The following is a 25996-nucleotide window of genomic DNA, read 5'->3' as shown; positions in this document are numbered from 1 at the left end:
GGCTCTGGGGAATGAATCTTCTTCCAAGTTCATTCAGGCTGTTGGCAGAGTTCAGTTCCATGTGGCTGTAGGATGAACTTCCATTTCCTTGCTGGCTATCAGCCAGGGGTCATTCTCAGCTTCTAGAGGTAACCTGTGTATTCTGTAGCCTATATATTCTGTGGCTTATGGTCTCTTTCCTTCAACAACAGTGGGTCAAATCCTTCTCAGGCTTCAATGTTTTTGACCTCCCCTTCTTTACGGTTGCCTCTTAGTTCTAGATTGTCCATGTGGTTTAGAGAATCTCTCAGCCAATGACTCGGGGTTCAGGAACAGAGTCATTCAAAGTAGGGTTTATTTAGAGCCCCAGTTAGGTGAGTTGGGGGTTCAGAGCAGAACTTGCATTCTAGCAGGGGAAAAATCAAATAAAGTAGATCTGTGGAAGGAGGGCACACATAGTGATGATGGTGCAGGAGGGAGCTGATGATGGGGTGGTCATGTGGGTTCTTGGGCCAAGAGGCGGCTCCAAGAGCCCACCTGTAGTGAGGAGGAGATTCCAATTAGAATGCTAAACTTGGTTCTTGTTGGCTGAAGAACATCATCTACAGGTTGGAGTTCTGCAGGCCAGCCTAAAGCCTGATGAAAACTGGTGCACACAGTAAGGAGCTCCCAACTCTGTCTTGTGGAGTTGTAGAAACTTAGGAGAACAGAAGTAGCACATTTATCCGTTGTGCTGGGTTTTACGGAGTGTCCCGGGTATTCTTCAGAGCAGCCCAGTAGATATATGCTCATTCCCACACTTAGGGATAAGTTTGAACAAATGGAGATACTTTGAGCCTTTGTTGAGTTTGCCTTTGCTTTGAGGGAAAGCACTCTCCTCTGTGCCCTCCTGTCAAATACTCTCTGACTGCAACATTAACCTACCACCTGTCCTAGTTTGGCTTGACACAGAAAAGAGCAGCCTAGATAGATACTTCACTTGAACTTACATTTGTGGACTCATTTGCCCACAAATTTACAAGCATTTGGAAACAGTAATATTTATGATGTTCTATGGAAACTTACTGTATTATTTATGCAATGTTTTCCTTATTTTTCATTTTTCTCGTGGCAGTTGTGAAAATGATAGTTAAATTTTCAGAAAGCAGATTTATGATGGCATCTTTGGAAAATAGTTTTTCTCATTTCATGATTACACCCTCTTTATGCTAAGTTTTTAAAACACTTTTTACGAAGTAAGGTCTGTATTGCTAGTGAAATTCTTCCTTTAGGAAAATACTTGCTCTGGATAATACTGCTAGCAATTTGAAAGAAGAGATCCAACTGCATGCCATAGGAAATTCAGGACTTGAAAGTCAAATGTTGAGGAGATTCTAAATAAAGAAGTAAAAAGCCACTCAACAGAATTAGATGATAGGCCTACACCTAGGCAAGGGAGGGATGATTGGTTTCTCTGTGTTACCTGCCTAGGTTGTATACTTGACATATCTAAGTTAAACAACTGATTGCACATCCTCAACCCAGAGTCTTACTACTTGGGTTGGTTCCAGGTTAACCAGACAGCTGTAAAAGTTCTTTGTTATTTTGTCATTGTACATAAGCGTATGGATATGACCTTTGTAATATACTTTAGGTTATTATGAGCCACTTCAACTATGAGTTTTATAGTCATCAATTTGCAACCTTCTTATGTTTATCTGGATGTGAGATTTGAGGGCAACTGAGAAGTTAGAGGGTATACAGTCCACACATGACCACACTCACTTCTGATACCAAATGCAAGTTCACGGGTCCACAAGACCACCCTTAGTTTCAGTAATTTTCCAGAAGCCATCACAGAACTTACTGAAGTCCATTACACTCACAGTTACAGTTTATTACAAGGAAAAGCAAACAGATGTAAGGAGATGCTAACAAGAGAAGCTGTACTGTTGTTCTCTCCCCCTGGAGTCAGGGCATGTTACTTGCTTGGCATTGATGTGTGATAAGATGCATGGAGTATTGCCACCTGGGAAGCTCAGCCAAGCGTCAGCATTCAGAATTTTTATTAGGGCTCCATTATGCAAGCATGATTCATTACCCATGTGGCTGACTCAGTCTCAGCCCCTTCTGGTCAGGCTAATACCATATGATCCAAAACTCCTGGTCTATATGACATTGCTGATCTTTCTAAGGGTGGTCAACTTCCCCCCTAAATCCTATCTGGTGAGGCCCACCTCCAACCTTCACATTGTTGACTACCTGCCATAACCTAAATCCCCAGGCAAATAAAGACACTCCTACAAAGTTTAGAGATTAACTCCCAAAAGCCCAGGGCAAAGTCCAGACCTCTTTCTGAGTAGGTTAAATTTGTTACTACCCACTGGGACTCTTTAGATTAAGTTGGATTTTGTAAACTGCATTTTCAAGATGAAATTTAAAATATCTTATAGTCTTATTGAGGTGTAACTTACTTATAATAATTTGTCCATTTTTAAGTGTACAGTTTTGGTAACTATACAGTCATGTGCTCCCCATCATAATCCATACTTCTTTTACCCCCAGAAAATTACCTCATGCTCATTTGCAGTCAATCCATGCCCCATCCTTGTCCCCAAATAACCACTGATCTGCTTTCTGTCAGTATAGTTTTGCCTTTTCTAGAATTTCATATATATACATGGAGTCATACAGTGTGTAGTATTTTCTCACTTTTTTTCACATAGCATAATATCATCCATGTTGTTAAATATATCAGTAGTTTGTTCCTTTTAAATTCCTGAGTAGTAGTATTTCATTGTGTGTATATATCACGTTTTATCTGGTCACCAGTTTTTGGATGTGTGTGTGTGTGTTTCCCACGCTTAACATTTTTCTCTATTGTGAATAACACCGCTTTGAAAATGTGTGTATATGATGTTGTATGAAGGTCTGTTTCATTACCCTTGGGTAGATACCTAAGATTGGGATTGCCAAGTCATACGGTGAGGTTATGTTTAACTTTATAAGATATTACCAAACTGTTTTGCATTCCCACTAGGAAAGGAGGAGAGTTACAGCTGCTCCATCTCCTCACTAACATTTCATATTATCAGGCTTTTTAATCTTAACTATTCTAGTACATGTGTAGTGGTATCTTAATGTGGTTTTAATTTTCATATGTCTAGTGACTGATGTTGTTGAGCATCTTAAGTGCTAGTTGACCATCCATGTATCTTCTTTTGCAAAGTATTTAAGTCATTTACACATTTTAAAATAAATTGGTTTGTTTGTTTTAATAAGTTATGAGTTCTTTATGTGTACTAGATAAAAGACCTTTGTCAGGCATGTTCTATAAATATTTCTCTAATATGAGGTTTTCCTTTTCATTTTCTTGATGGTATCTTTTGACAAATGAAAGTTTTTAATTTTGATGAAGTTTAATTTATCCATGAGATAAATTTTTAAAACATCACACAAAAATGTGTCTTTTTAATGGTTCATGCCTTTTGTGTTCTAAGAAATCATTGCTGTACCCCAAAGTCACAAAGATTTTTTTGTTTTCTTCCGGAAGTTTTTTTATTTAGCACTTATGTTTAATGTTTGTGTACAGTGCGAAGAGGTCAAGGTTTGTTTGTTTTTCCCATATAAAAATCTAGTTATTTCCACAGCATTTATTGAAAAGGTTATCTTCCCCATTGAATTACCTTGGCACTTCTGTCAGAAATAGATTTCATTTTAAGTCTGAGGGCATGAGGGAAGTTTATGGAGTTTATAGAAGTGGCAGGTACCAGTGTTATGGAGAAATAGTCTATTTAAAATTAAACATAATAAGGATGTCACCTTTTTTATAGTATTATTTTAAGTAAATAGTTGCAACAAATCATATAAAAGAGATAAGTGAAATGTGTGTAGATCAATAGAGAGAAAAATAATTCTATTTGTCAATGACAAGAGACTGTATCCTGAATGTTTAGGAGATTCAATAAAAACATGTCTTGAAATGAGATGCTTAAATCATGGGTTATAAAAATATGCCTAACTGAATTCAGTCATTTATTTTGTCAGTAGACAAAACGTAATGAAAAAGATAATACTTGTTTTATTAAAAAATCTAACAAGATATAGGGCCAAATACAGAGAATTATAATACTTCAATAGGAAAAAAACACAAAATAGTAAGAGAAATATAGTCTACTCCTGGTTGAGTGGTCTTAATATGATGAAGACGACAATACTAACAAAGTTAATTTATAGATTTAATATAATACTAGTTAAGATCCCAATAGGATGTTGAATTGAATTTGAGTGATCGTATAAATCACACAGTAAAGGAGCAGGCAAGAACTTCAGGGGGCAAATGTTTTTAAAAATTATTCTTGTTCATAAAATTATTTGAGAGGGTTAGAATTAGGTGCATATATTTTAAGATAATTAAATGAAGATAAAGATCAGGAGATGTACCATGAAAGTAGAGAAAAGATTAGACCAACAATCTAGGTTAAGTGTGGTTACTGAAGTTGTTCATCAAATTAACTGTGAACTTTCTGGCTTTGAAGGCAGAAAAGGGAAACTCATAGGTTTTACCAGAAGTTGCAATTCAAAGGGCTTTAGTCAGACAATGTTAGTCAGGTGGCCTAGGAATAAGACAACAGGGAATGTTGGACACTTTGAACTTTATATATGTGTGCCCATATGAAGGAGGGGAGGTAGTGGCTGATTGGTTCTAGCTGACTCTTAGCATGTGGGTACATGGGCCCAGTGATACTAATTTTTCAAGAGAAGCCAGAAATTTATAGGCACGCTTATGACCTAATCACCTCCCACAGGCCCCTATACCTCCTAATACCATCACCATTGGGGGTTAGAATTCAACATGTGAATTTTGGGGAGACACATTCAGACCATAGCACCTATCATCTACTGATTTTTATTTTATTTATTTTACTTAATTTACTTAATTTATTTATCTTTGGCTGCATTGGGTTTTTGTCGCTGAGCGCGCGCTTTCTCTAATTGCAGTGAGCGGAGGCTACTCTTACTTGCAGTGTGCGGGCTTCTCGTTGCAGTGGCTTCTCTCATTGTGGAGCACGGGCTCTAGGTGCGCGGGCTTCAGTAGTTGTGGCACATGGGCTCAGTAGTTGTGGCTCACGAGCTATAGAGTGCAAGCTCAGTAGTTGTGGCACACGGGCTTAGTTGCTCTGCAGCATGTGGGATCTTCCTGGACCAGGGCTTGAACCCATGTCACCTGCATTGGCAGGTGGATTCTTTTTTTTTTTTTTTTTTTTGCGGTATGCGGGCCTCTCACTGTTGTGGCCTCTCCCGTTGCGGAGCACAGGCTCCGGACGCACAGGCCCAGCAGCCATGGCTCACGGGCTTAGTTGCTCCGCGGCATGTGGGATCCTCCCGGACCAGGGCACGAACCCGTGTCTCCTGCATCGGCAGGCGGATTCTCAACCACTGCGCCACCAGGGAAGCCCTGGCAGGTGGATTCTTAACCACTGCACTGCCAGGGAAGCCCTACTGATCTTTAAATACTGGCAATTAGTGTACTGGCCAGACAAAATGTGTAGCGGGGAGGGCTTACTCATTGTCTGAGTAAGGGTTATGTGTATATAGTTGTCATTATCTAATTAAGGATTGTGTAGCTTAGAGAGGAACAAAGGGAGTTTTGCCATTCAAGACCAAAACCTATTCCAAAGTATATTAACAAGACTACCTGAGTGTGTTTATAATAGTGATGGAAACAAAATAGAAATATTAGAAATAAACTCATAGTGGTTTAATATATGAGAAAAGCGATCAGTGTTTAATAAAAAAAACATTGTTGAATGATAATATGGAGAAAACTGCATTTAGCTCTATCTTAATCTCATACCATGTGGAATAAATCCCAGATGAGTTAAATATTTTTAAACAAACATTATGTACTTACCTTTGTTATGGAGAGATCATTTATACATTGTTGAAGTGATAAAGAAATAAAATAGTACCAAGGTAGGCATGTTTGATTATCAAAAATTTTGATTCTCTGATATAAAGAAAAAATCAATGCAGTGAGAATAGTATTTGTAGTTTTTCTCTGATAGGTAAGATTTTCCATGAAATTGGGATGTATCTGTAAGTAGGCAGGTAACCAGTTATGGTTTACACTGTAACCAAGGATGGTTTGCACTAGAGAGAAAAACATGAATATGTTTGGCTTAAATATCTTCATTTGTAAAGTGAAGATAATAGTAGTACCTACTTCCTAGGGTGTTTTGGAGGAATGAGTATGATAAATGATGTCTACTCCTTTGCACATTGCCTGGAACCATAAATGTTAACTGCTATTTATTATAATCATCTTCATTATTACCATTTTCCAAAACAAGTTTCAAAGTTATTTATCAAAGCTTTTAACCCAGTTGGGGAAAACACAGTTATTTTAACCAACCTTACATTTGTGTAGTTTACCAAGCACTTTCACATCTTCTATCTCACTGATTCTCACCCTAGACGTGGGAACTGTTTTAATTTCTTCCCAGTGGGGGTTTTCAGGATTCACTGTTCTGTAGTCACAGCTTCATCTTCATCATCACCCTTAAATCAGTTCAACCTGATTCAAGAATTCCCCATTCTGACCACAGCCTTCTCTCCTTCCAGCTTGGGTGTTCTTCTTTGCCCACTGGAATCATTCTTTCACTTCTAGTCCTTTGACTCCTGTACTTTCTAAACACTCTTCCTTCACTACTTTTATCCTTATTTTTTCTTCTAATATAGTTTTTTCATAATGTTGTGATAGTATCTAGTACCTTTCTCTGCCTTACTCTGTCTTTCTCAAAGATTAAAAAGAATTCTGTGATGGGCAAAGGATTTGAATGGATATGTCTCCATAGAGGAGAGATCAATGACCAATAAGCACATGAAAAGATGCTCAACATCATTTGTCATCAAGGAAATGCAAATCAAAACCACAGTGAGTTACCACTTCACATCCACTAGAATAGTTATAATAAAAAAGACATACAGTTAAATGTTGGCAAGAATGTGGAAAAATTGGATCCCTCTTACATTGCTGGTGGGAACAAAAAAGGTACAGCTACTCTGGGAAATAGTCTGGCAGTTCCTCAAAATATTAAACATGGAGTTACCATATGACCTAGCAATTCCACTCCTTGGTAACTACCCAAAAGAAATAAAAACATATGTCCACACAAAGACTTGTATACAGGTATCCATAGCAGCATTATTCATAATAGCCAAAAAGGGAAAACAACACAAATGTGCACCAGCTGATGAATGGATAAATAAAATGTGGTATATCCATACAAAGGAATATTATTTAGCTATCAAAAGGCATGAAGTACAGATGTATGCTACAACATGGACAAACCTCAAAAACACTGTGCTAAGTCAAAGAAGCCAACTACAAAAGACCACATATTACATGATTACATTCATATGAAATGTTCAGAATAGGCAAATCTATGAAATGAAAATAGATTAGTGGTTGCCTAGGACTGGGGGTTAGGGAGTGTGGGGGGATTGGAAGTGACTGCTAATGGATATAAGGTTTCTTTTGAGGGTGACAGTGTTCTAAAATTAGATTGTGGTGATGGATGAACAACTTGGTAAAATGCACTTTAAAACATTGAATTGAATTGTACAGTTTACAGGTGAATTTTATGGTAAGCAAATTATATCTCAATAAAGCTTAAAACTAAAAAGAAAAATAAATTTCTGGCCTTTGGCTCTTAGCAGATAGGATTTATTTTGAGTACTGGAACATGATGATTTTGAGAATCATCCCTTTGTGTAGTGTTGACCATGAACTTGGGTTTAGGGATATTCTTTTAGTTAACTAGATTAAATAGAAAACTTTTTCTTGTAGCTCTTATGAAATATTTTTAAAAGGCTGTTTTAATTTGCTTTCTGTCTTAGTTTAGTATAAGGAACACAATATGATATCTGACTCTTGGTTACCATTCTTGCAATTGTTTCTCCCTTTAATGGACAAGTATAAGGAGGAGACAGACACTGTAGCTAAACGGGAGAATCATTTTTTCCCCATGGTTTCCAATTCCATGCCTTTGTTTTGCAATGTTGGTACCTCTTTTGGCTCTTTGCTCATCTTACTTTACTCTTAGTTTTAATCTCTTTGGGGGCTTTTGACAATCTGTTCAAAACTATGAACTATGAAGTCTCTCTTCAGAAAACTACACGTGAACTTGTACCAAATTTTGCTTACAATTTCAGGAGGGTCACAGATTTCACTTAGGATAAGAATCTTTACCCCATACACTCACTTTAGTGATCTCAAGCACTCCTAGGGGTGAGGTTATCATTTATATGCTGATAATTCCAAAATCTCTGTCTATTGTACAGATTTCTCTGCTAGAACACTACAGCCAACTGTCTAGGTCCACTCGGACACCCCACAGATGCCCTGACTCAAATTGTCTAAAGCTGGAACATGGTCTTTTTTCCTCCTTACTGTCCTCCTCCTCCTGAGTTCTCTGTCTTACTGAACAGAACAAGAGCCCAAACCAAGGATGCCTTAGCTGCCCTGGCCTAAATCAGATGCTAAGCATCCTTCTTAATTTCTTCCTTTCCTTCTCTATATATAGTCATCGGGTTTTCTTAATTAAGCCTATGTGCTCTTGAAATCTCCTTTTCATTGCCTTTCTTACCCTAGTCCAAGTCATCCTTTCTTGGTAGAGATTCAGTAGCCTCCTGACCAGTCTCCTTACTTTCTCTCTTGCTCATCTTTAATTCAGTCTCCCCATGGCAGCTGATGAACTCTCAATGACTTCCTAGTGTCTTTAGAATGAACTCCAAACTTTCTGACATCTTTAATACCACTTGCAAGGCCCTATGTGATCTAGTTCTAGCTGGCCAGTCCAGCCATCTGGCTCTTGCATCACTGTCCATATCAACCATCCCGACCTTTTCCATTTTCTCAGTAATGCCATGCTGTCTCTCACCTCATAAGCCTTTACGTGCTCTCTTCCCTCCCTGCTCCCACCCCTCTTCCTCTACACCTTGCTAACTCTTACTCACTCTTTAGGTTCTGGCTGTAGATTTTCTTTCTTCTGGACTCCTATTCTGACTCTCCATTCATAGGGCCCTTTGTTGCATCATCTGCTATCCTCTTTTCTCCGTTAAAGCATTTACACACAGCTTTGTCATTGCCTCCCTACTCTCTGGGCTATAAATGCTGGGAAGGGAGACACGGGCTTGCGTTGGTCTTATTTTTCACTGTATCACTAGTGCTTATTTAGCCCTGCACCTGGCAAAGTGTTCAGTAAATTTCTGTTGAATGAATGAGAGTTGTCTCTTTTTACCTAAAATATCTTCTTCCTTACTTTCCCTCTACTCTTGCCACACTTGGTAAAATCTTACACACTTACCACCCATTTATTCAACAAATAAGAATGAAGCTCTTTTCTTATTCCAAGCACTATTTTAGACACTGAGCATATAGTGATGAATTAAACAGTTAAATATCTCTGCCTTCTGGGAGCTAATACTCTACCAATGGAGAAAGATAATAAACAGATAAATAAGTAAAATATACATTGTCTTACTGAGTGTAAGTGTTGAGGAGAAACAAGGCAAGAAAGATGGATAAGGTGCATCAGAGTAGAGAGACGGCATTTTAGATAGGGTGGTCAGGGAAGGCTTCTTTGAGAAAGTGACTTTTAAGTGAAGGCTCGAAGCCAAGTGGAGGAGCTAACAATAGCCATGCTGCTATCTGAGCAAAGAACATTCCAGGCAGACAGAGGTGCAAAGGCCTCATGTGAGAGTGTGCCGGGCTGTTTGAGGACAGACTGGAGTCCCAGGGGGAGTGAGGTCAGGGAGGTATTTATTCTCTGAATATCAGTTGCTGCCTCAATCCTGTCCCTGGGCTTCCTCCATAGTTTTAAGTTTTTCCCAGCTCTCAGTGCTCTGAGTTTCCCAGGAAGGACTCTGAAAATTTCTCTTCTTAGCAGTGACCTGTGAATCAAGGGCCGTGGTGGTGCTGGTGTAGAAAGCTGCCGTGCTGGTGAGGGTTCAGGTGCTTCTTTGGAGGTTGGTGAGGTGCATGCTTAGGCGTTTCTTTAACGAGAACTAGCTCTTTCTCAGGATGGTTTCACCATTTTCTCATTGGGATTGCGGGGGCAGTGGGACACCACTGTCATAGCCTCATGTGTTGGGCTCCCCACAGTTCACCTCAGTCCTTTTCTGTTCTCTCGTCTGTCTTCGTGGAGTCTCGGGGGCTTTATAAAAATTGTACAACTCTGTCATACACTATTGGGAGTTACAAATTTGAAGTCCAGTGGCTGCTCTCAGCTTGTTTCTCTCTCTCCCCTTAGTTTTGTCCCAGTCAAGTTGTAGTTAATTATGTGTTGCACTTAGTTGTGTTGGGCTAGGTTGGGTTTCACCGACATTAGTGTGCTGGCCCGGTAGCGCTATTCTTGTATAACACAGCTCTTCGTGGGGTAATTGGGTCCCACCCCGGCTGGGGTGACTGGATTTGCCGTGCTGGCACCCCGCACAGGAAGTAAGAAGCCTCCTCTGGGCGGAATTCCTCTGTGAGTGGAGTACAGACCCAGGGTTCTCTGCAGTCTATATTTAGCAGTAGCAGAAGCCTCTGCTAGGCTGTCGTGTTTTCCTTTTGGTGTGACTCACTAATGGCAGCATACTCTGTGGAAAGGGGCTATAAATTGTAAATTGATATGAGGTAATAATTGGGGAAATGATCAGACTCCATTTTTATTCCCCTCTGGGGAAAACACGTGTCAGGAATCACTAAAGCAGAAGGCGGCGGAGGGATTTTTCAGCCGGCTTTCCAGTTTTAGTGCTGCAGGGCTTCCATCCTGATTAGAGAGGAGAGAAGCCAAATTTGGCAGGAGGCGGCCAGCAGACCCAGTATCTGCTTGCCACCTTTTGCTCCAAAAAGCCTTGCTGCAGGGAGTTGCCATGGCAGCGAGAGGCAATTTAATGGCAAAGGCTCATCTCTGGGGCGGCGCGCTGCTGGTACTGTAGCCTTCCCCTCGCTGGCCTTCAACCCAAGAGGCTGGTTATACTAGGGCATCACTGTGTCGTGGCCATTTGAAAGCAAGTTGTCTAATGGAGTAGAATTGAAAGTTGCTCCCAAGTCTAGGGATGGCTATTTCTTCCAGCGCCTGCCTCTCCTTGGAGCATAGCCCTTTGATGTCCCATCCTGTAGTCCACTTTCTCAAGTTATTTGCTATTCCTTAAATATGCTCTTTCATGCTTCTGTGCTTTTACATATGTAGTTTCCTCTGCCTAGAATGCTCCCTTCCCCATCTGTCTGGAAAATTCCTACTCACTTTCAAAATGTGGCTTAGCTACTACCTCCTGCTCTGTAATGCTTCCTCTAACCCCATATCCTCTGCGGAATTACACTGCTTCCTCTGCCATCCAAACCCTGCCGCATATCATGTGATTTTGAGATGACTGTATTTTTCTTTTCTTCTCTAGTTACTTGCATTCAAGAATTGTTTTTTTGGTTCTTTTTGTGTGTGAATTTTTAAAAAATTTTTATTTGTTTATTTATTTTTTGGCTGCATTGGGTCTTCTGGGCTGAGCACAGGCTTTCTCTAGTTGCAGCGAGTGGGGGCTACTCTTTGTTACGGTGCACAGGCTTCTTGTTGCGGTGGCTTCTCTTGTTGTGGAGCACAGGCTCTAGGTGCACAGGCTTCAGTAGTTGTGGCACGGGGGCTCAGTAGCTGTGGTACGCGGGCTCTAGAGCGCAGGCTCAGTAGTTGTGGCACACAGGCTTAGTTGCTCCCCGGCATGTGGGATCTTCCCAGATCAGGGCTTGAACCTGTGTCCCCTACATTGGCAGGCGGATTCTTAACCACTGCGCCACCAGGGAAGTCCCTGTTTTTTTGTGAATTTCATATCCCCAGGACCTAGCCCAGGAGTGGGCACATAGTAAACACTTATAATGTTTGTTGAATGAATGAATTGTTTTCATATCAACCTATTTAATCCTTGTCATGGGGGTGTTGCATACCACGTAGCGGACAACACTGTCATGTCCAAGTAGGGGTTCATCTGTTCTGGGATTCCCAGAGGATTGACCCATCTTAATTCACTGAATTGATTGCTCTGTAACTCATTTTCCATTGCATGTATTCTCACTTTCCAATTTGAATTGGAATAGCAGTGGTGGAAAGAGCAACCCTTGGTTGGGAGTCCGTCTCCCCAGGGCTCGTGTCTGTGTAGCCTTTGGTTAGTTGCCCAGCTTGTAAGCCTCAGTTCTCTCTGTTGAATTAGGATGTGTGAGGACAGCGCCGACATGCTTTGTGGCCCAAAGTAAGTTCTTGGTAAATCTTACTGTTTTTTACCTTGCCCTATCTTCCATGAGGAAAGTGACAGCAAAATAGAAGTTTAAACTAGGTTTGAACCTTCTCTGGCACCTTTATCTGCATCAGATTGTTCACTGTTCATCTTTTTGGCTCTGAGCATAGCTTTGAAAGTCACCCCTTTCTGTGCCTCTTGTCACTTTTCTTGAGCTTCCCTGTGTTAGTGCCCCTCCCTTTGCCTCATAGCCCTGTTTTCATCTTTGGTGCATCTGTCCCCTTGAGTTCACTGTGTAGATAGATATTTCATTTAGATATCTCTCCTTTCCTCCCCTTTTGGGGATACCTTGCTATTGCATTTCAAGAATTTCAGTTTTGGGCTTCCCTGGTGGTGCAGTGTTTGAGAGTCCGCCTGCCGATGCAGGGGACGCAGGTTTGTGCCCCTGTTCGGGAGGATCCTACATGCCGCGGAGTGGCTGGGCCCGTGAGCCATGGCCGCTGAGCGTGCACGTCCAGAGCCTGTGCTCTGCAATGGGAGAGGCCACAACAGTGAGAGGCCCGTGTACCACAAAAAAAAAAAAAAAAAAAAAAAGAATTTCAGTTTTAAATGAATTTATCTTTTTCTCTCCATCGATAATTCCCAGAAACCACTTCGACCATAATATATATTTATCTGTCTTAACTGCTATCCTCTCTAATGTTTGCATTACAGTTTGGTTTGAACATTTTTCTCCCTTCCCCTAACTTTTTAAGTTCAAAGCTCGCTTCGGTTGCTTTATGATTCTCTTTGCAAATGTGTACTTCTCAGGATCATGCTGTGTGCGTGTTGTATAGGCCAGTGCCTGCAGGTGTCTGGGCTGTTTCATTTGTGGAGTATTTTTCTCTTGGTGCTTCTCTTCTCTCATTCCCACTTTTGCTATTTTAGTCATTCTAGTTCCTCTAAAGAATGGGAAGCTTATATCAAGCTGTTTTTAAGTTATTACTAGGTCTAGTAAAAGATTCACTGAGGATAGCAATGAAAATTTGCTTTAAACTTAGGTTTATAAATTATCTGTGACAGTGGTTCTCTGCCCTGAAAGGATGGGGCATAGGAGCCAAGGCGTGTAATTAGAGTTGCCTAAGATGCTTTCTCAAAATTCATCTGCCCCATCCCTTTCCCATCCATTTGCCTGGTGGCAGAGTGGAAGTAGGATGTTTTAAGAAATCTTTCTAGAATATTTTATAGCTTTTTACCCAGTATCTGTTGCCTCCTCTCAGTTAAAAAAACACTCATCTGTTGATTTGTTATTAAAATCTGCCAATGCCATGATTATTTGAGAGTTGGTTATTTGTTTCATTTCAAAAAAATAAAATTGCCACATATAGTTCATTTTGTTTGAAGTGAAAACTGAAACTAATCTAAGGATTTATTTACTAGGCTAAGGGCATTTTCAAATCAAAAGGCAAGCAAGTGCAGTTTTAATGAATCCTAAATTTGTCTGTTTAATAGAAGCACTTTTCCTACTCTGTAAATATTCAGTTAAATACCAATTAGTTAAAATATAATTACTTATAGACATGTTGCCATGGATTGGATGAATTTCAGAATGCTGGAAACAATATTCAGAGTTAATATAGAACAGTTAAAATTATTAATTGTATTTGTGGGAAATATTTTAAGAATAGAGCCGATTGGAAATAGAGTGAAACTCAGAATCAGAAGGACTAGGTTTGATTTCATAACTCTGACACCTACCTACTAGCTCTCTTAGGCCATGTAGTTAGTCCCTACTACAAAACTGAGTTCATCTCTGTTTTGTCCTCTGTGGAAGGTTAAGACCTCCATCTCATAAAGTTGTTGTGAGGATCAAATAAAGTCATTAGTGTGACAGTTCCCAGCACCCAGACATTCAGTAAATGTTGATAGAATCTAAATCTAAGGCCTACAAATTATTTTAAACATTGTGTGTGTCCACAGGTGTGGACACATGTACATTTGTGGACATGTGTATGTATATGTGTGGACATATGATGTATATATGATGTGTGGACATCATATACATTTGAATATGGGAAATGTGTAGGGAATTAAGTTTATTGTGTTCTTAGACTGTGGAGTTGGGTGACTTTTGAGTTTAATGACGTGTATGTATATGAGTGTAATTCCTGAAGATACCACTTAAAGTTATTTTTGTAGTTCTATTGAAGCAGATTCTTCTGAACCATATACACAGGGTAAAAAAATGTGCAGTGTTTTACAGTATTATAGTCATTGTAGAATTCTTCTTTCCCTCTTAATATTGTTTGCCTTGTGCTAGAACAGTTCTGGAGACCTGCTTAGTTCTTATCAAGGCTAATGCCCTAACAGTCATGACTACACCTACACAGATTTTTTCCTCCAAATAAAAGCTAAACACTAATATTATAGTCCTGTTTTATGTCCATATCAGAAGGTGTTGAATTTAGTGCCTTACTGTGAAATGTAAATTTTGTGAAAGGCAAGTCAGTTTCTTTTCTTTTCTTTTTTAAAAATTATTTATTTATTTATTTATTTATTTTTGGCTGTGTTGGATCTTCATTTCTGTTTGAGGGCTTTCTCTAGTTGTGGCAAGCGGGGGCACTCTTTATCACGGTGTGCGGGCCTCTCACTATCGCAGCCTCTCTTGTTGAGGAGCACAGGCTCCAGACACACAGGCTCAGTAGTTGTGGCTCACAGGCCCAGTTGCTCCGCGGCATGTGGGATCTTCCCAGACCAGGGCTCGAACCCGTGTCCCCTGCACTGGCAGGCGGATTCTCAACCACTGTGCCACCAGGGAAGCCCAAGTCAGTTTCTTAATGATGTAAATCACTGAGTATATACTGCCTGTTAGATGTTTTATGTACATTGTCAATAGCATCACAACAAATAAAGTAGGTGGTATGCAGTTTTACAGGTAAGGAAACTGAGGCTCAGAAGGATAAATATATTCCCCAAGGCCAGAGGACTATTAAGAAAGAGAATCAGAAAGCAAGCTCAGATTGGTCTGACCCAGGTGTGGTATAAGGCAGCTGCCCAGTCACTAGTATAAATCAAGGAAGTGTGCTTTAAGATACAAAAAAAGGGGAACTAAAGTGAGGGCACTCCTGGCCTTGGAGGGGGCAGAAGCTTGCAGGACAATCAGACAAGACATCTGTTCTCAGGAAGCTGTAAAAGGCACTGTCATTGATCCAGCCCAGGACCAGCTCTCTGCAAGACCCTGGAAACCTCTGGCTTTCTCTCCTTTTCCCCAAGCATGTTTTTTGTTTTTTTTTAAACTGTCATGAGATTCTCCAGATACTTCTTAAGGTGTTGCTCATCACAGTTAACTCCTGTACCCCGCCCCAGTTCTGCTGTCCACACCCTTCCCACTCCAAGCACATATCTAGAAACACACACAGGATTGTTATGAAGATCAATGAGTTAATATGTATAAAGGGTTTAATACAGTGTCCGGTACATAGTAAGTACTCAATAAATGTTGGCTACCATTATTTTCATTGTTAATAGTATTATTATTAGTGGTGGTGGTGGTAAATGATTCAGTGGTTCTAGGACACCTTCCTCAAAGACCACCATGTTCCCTGCCTAGTGGCTGGCTTGAGCGGTTCATTGTACAAGATCCCAGGCATGGGCATGCCCACTAAGATGCGCAGGATAGATGGAGGGAGAGTTAGTAAGGGAATGATTGTTTCCACACAAAGGGTACCAGAAAGTTTTCTCTGTGCCCTAGATCCTTTGTTATCAGTGAATCCACTTCCAAACCACATCTTCCTGCCTGACTTCTTTCCTTTCCTTTTATCTACGTAGAACATTAATGGTATTGGAGTCACTAACAGAGTTACAAAAAATTCATTTTTTTTAGTTTGGTGGTTTGTAGCTTATACTTGGCCTGCATGCTGGGTTCCTGGTCCCCAGCTCCATTGAAGTGTTCAGTGGTTACTCCACCTGTAAAGGCCTTCCTGGTCTGTCATAGCCACCACTCCCAACTTTTTATTTTCTGTTTAATTTTTTCCCTGATATCCCTTTATATGATCCATCTGAGCACATATATTGACTTTATCTTTTTGCTTTTCCGTTTTCTCACCTAATTCTTGTATTCAGTTATATTTCCTGATTTGAATCGTATTTTGTAAAGGAACAGAGTTTAACAGTGTGAGAAAGGTATTGGAAGATACATTATTTTATGAAACTTTCCATGGACCCAGTAGAGTAGAACCCAGGGCTTGAGGTTCTTTAACTCTTATCTTGGGAGAAAGTATCCCTACTTGTACCCTCTTCCTGGATCAATAATATTAGACTTTGTTTATCTCAGTTAAGAGTGTTTGGCTCTTACCTTCTCTTTGGGTGAATGATAACATCTGCAACCTTTGTCATCTCTTCTACCTTATAACATTAAAAAAATGTTTTAGTGTAATTTCTAATTAATTTTCTCTTTCCTAAAATATAAATGTACAGGAAACCAAAGGATAATTTAGGATTTGGGGAGTTTTTTTCTTTTTTAAATTTTATTTATTTTTGGCTGCATTGGGTCTTCGTTGCTGTGCTCAGGCTTTCTGTAGTTGCGGTGAGCGGGGGCTACTCTTCGTTGCGGTGCACGGGCTTCTCACTGCAGTGGCTTCTCTTGTTGTGGAGCACAGGCTCTAGGCATGCGGGCTTCACTAGTTGTGGCGTGTGGGCTCAGTAGTTGTGGCTCATGAGCTCTAGAGCACAGGCTCAGTAGTTGTGGTGCACGGGCTTAGTTGCTCTGCAGCATGTGGGATCTTCCCGGACCAGGGATCGAACCCATGTCCCCTGCATTGGCAGGCGGATTCTTAACCACGGCGCCACCAGGGAAGCCCCTTGGGGAGTATTTTGTTTATATGAAATGGACATTTTTAGAAAACAACATTTATTATTATAGTCATCTCAACTCAAAAGTAATTGGCACTCATTCTAGAAAGTAAGAATTCTTTTTTTTAACATCTTTATTGGAGTATAATTGCTTTACAGTGTTGTGTTAGTTCTGCTGTATAACAAAATGAATCAGCTATATGCATACGTATATCCCCATATCCCCTCCATCTTGCATGTCCCTCCCACCCTCCTTATCCTACCCTCTAGGTGGTCGCAAAGCACAGAGCTGATCTCCCTGTGCTATGCAGCTGCTTCCCACTAGCTATCTGTTTTACATTTGGTAGTGTATATGTGTCAGTGCTACTCTCTCACTTCATCCCAGCTTACCCTTCCCGCTTCCTGTGTCCTCAAGTCCATTCTTTAGTTCTGTGTCTTTATTCCTGTCCTGCCCCTAAAAGTAGAAGAAAAAAATTAAAATCACTTTATTCTAACATCCAGAGATGACTGTAGTTGAACTGGTGGTGTATTTTCCTCTAGTCTATATTCAACTTTATATATTAAATTTTATACAATTTTATAATGCATTTTTATAATTATATATTCATTAGCTCAAGTTTATATGTCCTTTTATCAGGTTTTTTTTACTAACACCAGAACATTCAGATGAATCAATGAAACAAAATAGAGAACATAAACCCATATCCTCTAGTGTAGAAGAGTGACAACATGCTATGAACAGGAAATAATATTTTTAAAATAGCACTAGGATAATCGGTTAATTACTTAGAAAATTAAAATAACATCTTTTCTCTCTTTTCTGTACACCAAATTGTATCTATAAAACATTTGATATGAGAATGGGGAGCTACTTTTTGAAGCATAAAAAAGTAGTGAACTAATTACAAAAATAAAACAGAAAAGATTTGATGACAAAAATAGAAAACTATTTCAAAGTGACAGTTGGCAAATCATGAAAATACTTGTATCAGCCTTAACAAAAATTTATTACCCTTAATATACAAAGTTTTTATGATTCAGCAAGTAGCAGAACACCTCAATTTTATTTTTTTTTGAACACCTCAATTTTAAAAACAAGCAAAAGATACAAAAAAATTTGAAAATACAAATGAACAATATATGAAGTAATGTTCAAACTCATCAAAAACGCAACTAAAACAGAAGATATTATTTTTTACCCATTAATTTTTTTTTTTTTTTTTTTTTTTTTTTTGGCCCTGCTGCATACCTTGTTGGGATCTTAGTTCCTTGACCAGGGATTGAACCTGGGCTCTCGGCAGTGAAAGTGCAGTGTCCTAACCACTGGACTACCAGGGAATTCCTTTTTTTTTTTCTTTTCTTAATTGAAGTGTAATTGACATACAACACAATGTTAATTCCAGGTGCACAGCATAGTGACTTGATATTTCTATATATTACAAAATGAACACCATGATAAGTAGTTACCATCTATCACCTGTACAAAGATATTACAATAATATTAACTCTGTTCCCCATGCTGTATGTTTTGTTCCTGTGACTCATTTATTTTGTAACTGCAAGTTTGTACCTTTTAATCTCCCTCACCTATCTCACCCATCCCCCACCTCCCCCAGCCCCTCTGGAAAGCACATGTTTGTTCCCTGTATCTATGAGTCTGTTTCTGTTTTGTTATGTTTGTTCAATTGTTTTGTTTCGTAGATTCCACATATGGAATCATATGTGTATTTGTCTTTCACTCTGACTTATTTCACTTAGCATAGTACTCTCTAGGTCCATCTATGTTGTCACAGCTGGCAAGATTTCATTCTTTTTTATGGTTGAGTAATATTCCATTATACATACATGTATATAACACATCTTTTTTATCCATTTATCCATCAATGGGCACTTAGGTTGCTTCCATATCTTGGCTACTGTGAATAATGCTGCAAATGAACATAGGGGTGCATATACCTTTTTGAATTAAGTGTTTTATTAGTTTTCTTTGGAAAAATACTCAGAAGTGGAATTGCAGGATCGTATGATAGCTCTATTTTTAATTTTTTTAGGAACATCAGTACTATTTTCCATTGTGGCTGTACCAATTTATATTCCCAATAACTGTACATGAGGGTTCCCTTTTCTCCACATCCTTGCCAACACTTACTACTTGTCATTTTGAGGATAGCCATTTTGACAGGTGTGAGGTGATATCTTATGGTTTTGGTTTGCATCTCACTGATGATTAGTGATGTTGAGCATCTTTTCATATCCCTGTTGGCCATCTGTATGTCTTCTTGGGAAATTGTCTGTTCAGGTCCTCTTCCTATTTTTTAATTGGGTTGTTTGTTTTTTCTGATGTTGAGTTATATAAGTTTTTTGTATATTTTGGATATTAACTCCTTATTGGACATATCACTTGCAAATATCTTCTGCCATTCAGTAGGCAGCCTTTTCATTTTTTTGATAGTTCCTTTGCCGTGTAAAAGCTTTTTCGTTTGATGTAGTCCCATTTGTTTATTTTTGTTTTTGTTTCCCTTGAGGAGACAGATCCAAAAAATTTGCTAAGACCAATGTCTAATAGCATTTTTTAAACATCTTTATTGGAGTATAATTGCTTTACAATGGTGTGTTAGTTTCTGCTTTATAACAAAGTGAATCAGTTATACATATACATATGTTCCCATATCTCTTCCCTCTTGCATCTCCCTCCCTCCCACCCTCCCTATCCCACCCCTCTAGGTGGTCACAAAGCACTGAGCTGATCTCCCTGTGCTATGCTGCTGCTTCCCACTAGCTATCTGTTTTACGTTTGGTAGTGTATATATGTCCATGCCACTCTCTCACTTTACCTGTGTTATCTTCTAGGAGTTTTATGGTGTCAGATCTTACATTTAATCTTTAATCCATTTTGAGTTTATTTTTGTATATGGTATGAGAAAGTAGTCCAGTTTGATTCTTTAGCATGTGGCTGGCTGGTTTTCCTAACACCGTTTATTGAAGAGGCTGTCTTTTCCCCAGTGTATATTCTTGTCTTCTTTGTCATAGATTAACTGATCATAAGTGCATGGGTTAACTTCTGGGCTCTATGTTTTGTTCCATTTTTCTGTTTGTCTGTTTTTGTGCAAGTACCACACTGTTTTGACTACTGTAGCTTTGTAGTACAGTTTGCAAGGAGGGAGCATGATACCTCCAGCTTGTTCTTCTTTCTCAGATTGTTTTGCCTATTTGTGGCCTTCTGTGTTTCCATACAAATTTTAGAATTATTTGTTGTAATTCTATGAAAAATGCCATTGATATTTTGAAAGGGATTGCATTGACTCTGTGGATTGTGTTGGGGAGTATGGTAATTTTAACAGTATGAATTCTTCCAGTCCATGAGTATGGTGTATCTTTCCATTTGTGTCATCTTCAGTTTCTTTCATCAGTGTCTTAGAGTTTTCTGAGTGTAGGTTTCTAACCTCCTTGGGTTAGATTTATTCCTAGGCCTTTTCTTTGTTTTTGATGCAATTGTAAATGAGATGTTTTCTTAATTTCTCATTGTGATAGTTTGTTGTTAGTATATAGAAACATAACAGATTTCTGTATATTAATTTTCTTATCCTGCAACTTTACTGAATTCATTGATGAGTTCTAATATTGATAGTTTTTGGTGGCGTCTTTAGGATTTTCTGTATATAGTATCAAGTCATCTGATATCAGTGATAGTTTTACTTCTTCTTTTACAATTTAGATTCCTTTTATTTCTTTTTCTTGTCTGATTTCTGTAGCTAGGCCTTCCAATACTGTGTTGAATAAAGTGGCAAGAGTGGGCACCCTTGTCTTATTCCTGATTTTAGAGGAAATGCTTTCAGCTTTTCACCTTTGAGTATGATGTTAACTGTGGGCTTGTCATTTATGGCCTTTATTATATTGAGGTATATTCCTTCTATGCCCACTTTGTTAACAGTTTTTATCACAAATGGATGGTGAACTTTGCCAAAAGTTTTTTTCCACATCTATTGAGATGACCATGTGATTTTTATTTTTCAGTTTGTTAATGTAGTGTATCACATTGATTGATTTAGAGATGTTAATCATCCTTGCATCCCTGGAATAAATGCCATTTGATCATAGTGTATGATCCTTTTAACATCTTATATTCGGTTTGCTGATGTTTTGTTGAGAATTTTTGCATCTATGTTCATCGGTGATATTGGTCTGTAATTTTCTTTTCCTTTGACGTCTTTGTCTAGTTTTGGTATCAGGGTGATGCTGGCCTCATAGAATGAGTTTGGAAGCATTCCTTCCATTTCAATTTTTTGGTATAGTTTGAGAAGGATAGGTGTTAATTCTTCTTTAAGTGTTTGGTAGAATTCACCTGTGAAGCTCTCTGGTCCTGGACTTTGGTTTGTTGGGAGTTTTTTGATTACTGATTCAATTTCCTTACTGGTAATCAGTGTATACATATTTTCTGTTTCTTCCTGATTCAGTCTTGGAAGATCATATGTTTCTAGGAATTTATTAATTTCTTCTAGGTTGTCCATTTTGTTGGCATATAATTGTTCATAGTAATCTCTTGTGACGCTTTGAATTTCTGTGGTGTTGGTTGTAACTTCTCTTTCATTTCTGATTTTCTCTATTTGGGCCTTCTCTTTGTCTCTTGATGAGTCTGGCTAAAGGCTTATCAATTTTGTTTGTCTTTTCAAAAAACCGACTCTTAGTTTCATTGATCTTTTCTGTCATTTTTTGGTCACTATTTCATTTTATTTTTGCTCTGGTCTTTATTATTTCTTTCCTTTTATTAACTTTGGGTTTTGTTTGTTCTTCTTTTCCCAGTTCCTTTAGATGTATGGTTAGGTTTTTTATTTGAGATTTTTCTTGTTTCCTGAGGTAAACTTGATCACTATAAACTTTCCTCCTAGAACTGCTTTTGCTGCATGTCATAGATTTTGCATTGTTGTATTTCTGTTCTCTTTTGTCTCCAGGTATTTTTTGATTTCCTCTGTGATTTCTTTAGTGACCCATTGCTTGTTTAGTAGCATATTGTTTACCCTTCACATGTTTGTGGCTTTTGCAGTTTTTTTCCTTATAGTTGATTTCAACCAACTATGGTCTCATATCATTGAGGTCAGAAAAGATGCTTCATGTGATTTCAGTATTCTTAAATTTATTGCGATTTGTTTTGTGGCCTAGGATGTGATCTATACTGGACAGTGTTCTATGAGCACTTGAAAAGAATGTGTATTCTGCTGCTTTGGATGGGGTGTTCTCTATATATCAATTAAGTCCATCTGATTTAATGTGTCATTTAAGGTCAGTGTTTCCTTATTGATTTTCTGTCCATTAATGTAAGTGGGGTGTTAAAGTCCCCTACTATTCTTGTGTTAATAATACAATCAGCAATTAACAATTAATAATACAAGAAACTGTGTCAGTTTCTCCCTTTGTCTGCTAATATTTGCTTTATGTGTTTAAGTGCTCCTGTGTTGGGTACATATGTATTTACAATTGTTATATCTGCTTCTTGGATCAATCCCTTGGTCATTATATGATATGCTTCTTTGTTTCTTGTTACAGTCTTTGTTTTAAAGTATATTTTCTCTGTTCTAAGTATTGCTACCCCAGCTTCTGTTTTGTTTCCACTTGTATAGGATACCTTTTTCCATCCCCCCCCACTTTCAGTCTGTATCTGTCTTTAGATCTGAAGTGTGTCTCTTGTAGGCAGCATATAGATGGGTTTCATTTTTTTATTGATTCAGCCACTCTGTCTTTTGATTAGAGAATTTAGTCCATTCACATTTAAACAATTATTAATAGGTGTGTACTTATTCCCATTTTGTTAATTGTTTTCTGGTTGTTTTTGTAGTTCTGTTTTGTTCCTTTCTTCTTCGTTTGCTGTCTTCCCTTGTGATTTGATGACTATCTTTAGTGTTATGTTTGGATTCCTTTCTCTTTTTTGTGTATCTATTATAGATCATTGATTTGTGGTTATTTTGAGGTTCATATATAACAACTTATATTTATACATGATTATTTTAAGTTGATAATCTCTTAAGTTCAAAGACATTCTAACAGGAGGGGGCAATTTTAACACCCTCTTTCCCCTGCAATGTTTAATGTTTTTGGTGGATGGACGTGGGTCCTGGCGTGGCTGACAGTGGGTTCCAGGGGCTCCAGGGCTAATGTCAGTCTGCTGGTGGGCAGGGCTGGTTCCCAGCATGGGTGGCTGCAAAGTTTGGTGAGTCCTGGGGCGGGTGCTAGCCTGCTGGTGGATAAGCCTGTGTCCCAGCATAGCTTACAGTAGGTCTTGGCCCACTGGTGAGTGGGAGTAGGTCCTGGGGTAGCTCTCCATGGTGCCTGGGGCTGGTGTTGGCCCACTGGATGGTGAGATTGGGTCCCTCCATGGCTGGCTGCTTGTCCTGGGTAGGGGGGTGTCCTGTGCCTGGGATAACCAGCTGGTGGGCGGGTAAGCCCCTGGTGCTGATAGATTAGAGGGAGGACTCCAAAATGGCTCTTGTCAGCACCAGTGTCCTTGTGGTAGAACAAGTTCCCCAAAATGGCTGTGACCAACAATCATGTCCCCAGGTGGGTTGAAATTGCTTCCTACCTGTCTAGGAGGCTCTCCCAAGATCAGCAAGTGGGTCTGACCCAGACTCATTTCAAATTAACTATATCTGTGCTGGGTTTTGGAGCATGTGAGATTTTGTGTGTGTCCTTTAAGAGTGGAGTCTCTGTTTCCTACTGCCCTCAGACTCTCCAGTGTGCAAACCCTGCTGACCTTCAAAGTCAGATGTTCTGGAGGCTTGTCTTCCTGGTTCAGGGTCCCAGGGCTGGGGGCCCATATGGGGCACAGATCCCTCTCTCCATGGGGAGAGCCTCTGCAATTGTGATTATCCTCCCATTTGTGGGTTGTCTACCCAGAGGTGTGGATCTATCTTGTACCATGTCTCCACCCAACTATTCATCTAATTGTGATTCCTTCTTTATATCTTTAGTTGTGGGAAATCTTTTCTGCTAGTCTTCAGATCATTCTCATCAATAGTTGCTCCTGTAATTTTGGTGTGCCCAGAGGAGGAGATAAGCTCAGGGTCTTCCTACTCAGCCATCTTGGCTACACCTTGTATATATCAATATATGTTCATTTTTATAATGATATACTTTATATATGATTATGTATTCATTAAAGTTTATGTTTAAATTATAATTCATGTTATATAACAGTATTTCAGTAATTTGGGGGATACAACTTTGTCAAAAAAATAAAACTGAAGTTAGTTATTTTTAAAAAAACTAAAATAGACAATTTTGATTATAAAATATACATTGCAAAATTTTAAATATTAGAAAAATAGATCATGAAAAATATGAGTCCGTATTTCCTCCATCCCCACTGTTAACAGTATATTTATAAGCAATTATTTTTTAAAAAATTCATGTTTGATTAGATTTGTGAAATGTTTGTTCCTCTATGATTAAATTTGTGAAGGGGAAATGAGATGTTCTTTGCTCTTAGGTTTATTCAAATATGCAGTGAACCAGACTGTATTTTGTGAAATAATATCTCAATATTTTTCTTCATGCTTTAGGTACGTATTCTTTTTGGATCCATGCAATCTGGACTTGATAAACCGGAAGATCAAGTCTGTAGCACTGTGTGTAGCAGCATGTCCAAGACAAGAACTGAAAACCCTAAGTGATGTTCAGAAGTTTGCAGAGATAAATGGTGAGACAGTAGGCCATCCAAGTCTACAGTCCAGTCACTGTTAAATATTGTGTTTGCCTTTCAATATAAATTTGTCCTAGCATTAAATAAATCATCAAAGAACCTTAGAAAGAAAAAGAGAAGTGAAGGTGCTTTTGGACTTCCTTGATATAAATTATTATAGTCACCTAGGGAACTTGTTGAAACTCCAGATTCCTAGGCCCCACCCAGGGAAATTCTGACTGTGTAGGTCTTTGGGCTCTGGAAATTTGTATTTTTTACAAATGTTCCAGGTGATTTTGATGTAGCCTGTTTGAGTATTTGGGAATTATTAGACTACTCTATGGGAAATTTGTGGGTTTTTCCCCCTCTTCCTAAGTATAGGTTAAAAGTATTTCAATTAGTTTATTTCATTTTTACCCCTGGCTGCATTATATGTCTATGATAGGAAATTTGAAAAGTTCTGGAAAAAGTAAATGAAGTAAAAAGGAAAATTCCAGCATTTTTCAAATTTTGTGTTTTCCTTTTTTAATTAGACATTATGTCTTAACCATTTTTCGAAGAAATAAGTTTTGAGAAACTGAGGTTAAACATATGGGAATTCCCTGAGAAAACAAGCATAGTCAATTTCCTGAACTCTAGCTCTCTTCTCTTGGGTTGCTAATCTCCAGATCCTATCCTCAGCTCCATATGATTCCCAGCATTTATCTTCAGAGAATTTTTTTTTTTAACCTCTCTTCGTGGAGGTCTGCATAGTGATAGTCCTTCAAGCCTGTATTTTTCCATGGGGTTACACGTTTGTATTTTGTGTATAAGGATCCTCAGAGCTGCCTCAGTCCTGCCCAAACTCACAGGCTAGTTCTAGCCTTGGAGCAAGGGCTGACTCAGGCATCTACCTGGTGTAACTTCTGGCTGGGTGGAGAAACACCCCAGGGACATAACTATATACATACCAGCATGGCTCCAGAGTGTTTCAGATGGGGGTGCTAACCTTCTGAAGGCAGAAGGACTGCAGCTTTTCAGACTGTCAGTATTCCTGTCCCATTGCTACATGCCCTCCACATAAGATAGTAGGATGAACATGGGATTGATTTGGATCTGGATTCTACTTCTGCTTCTGTCACTGATGGGCTGTATAATGAGGGACAGGAGGTATAGCCTCTCTGAGCCTAGATTTCCTCAACTGAAAAAAGGTGGATTTAGAATAATGCCCCTCTCTTAGGTTGGTGTGAGGATTAAATGAGATGATGCATGAAGAATACTGGGCAC

General features: G+C 39.0%; 1 protein-coding gene and 1 non-coding gene across 4 annotated transcripts in view; one reads left to right on the top strand and one right to left on the bottom strand.

Moving 5' to 3' along the window:
• SLC44A1 (solute carrier family 44 member 1) overlaps positions 1-25996 on the top strand; it is a 199997-nt gene that overhangs the window by 64956 nt on the left and 109045 nt on the right. For all 3 annotated transcript variants that reach the window (XM_059072104.2, XM_059072103.2, XM_059072106.2), the window contains exon 4: positions 24612-24748. In XM_059072104.2, coding sequence (XP_058928087.1) covers positions 24612-24748 — 137 coding nt within the window. The remainder of the gene's footprint in view (positions 1-24611; positions 24749-25996) is intronic.
• Positions 18327-18399, bottom strand: TRNAE-UUC (transfer RNA glutamic acid (anticodon UUC)). Its single transcript has one exon. It is a non-coding gene; the product is annotated as a tRNA-Glu (tRNA).

The sequence above is a fragment of the Kogia breviceps genome, chromosome 8 (assembly GCF_026419965.1).
Source record: "Kogia breviceps isolate mKogBre1 chromosome 8, mKogBre1 haplotype 1, whole genome shotgun sequence".
Classification (NCBI taxonomy): Eukaryota; Metazoa; Chordata; class Mammalia; order Artiodactyla; family Physeteridae; genus Kogia; species Kogia breviceps.
The sequence above is the reverse complement of the archived record's forward strand: the minus strand, read 5'-3'. Positions and strand labels throughout refer to the sequence as shown.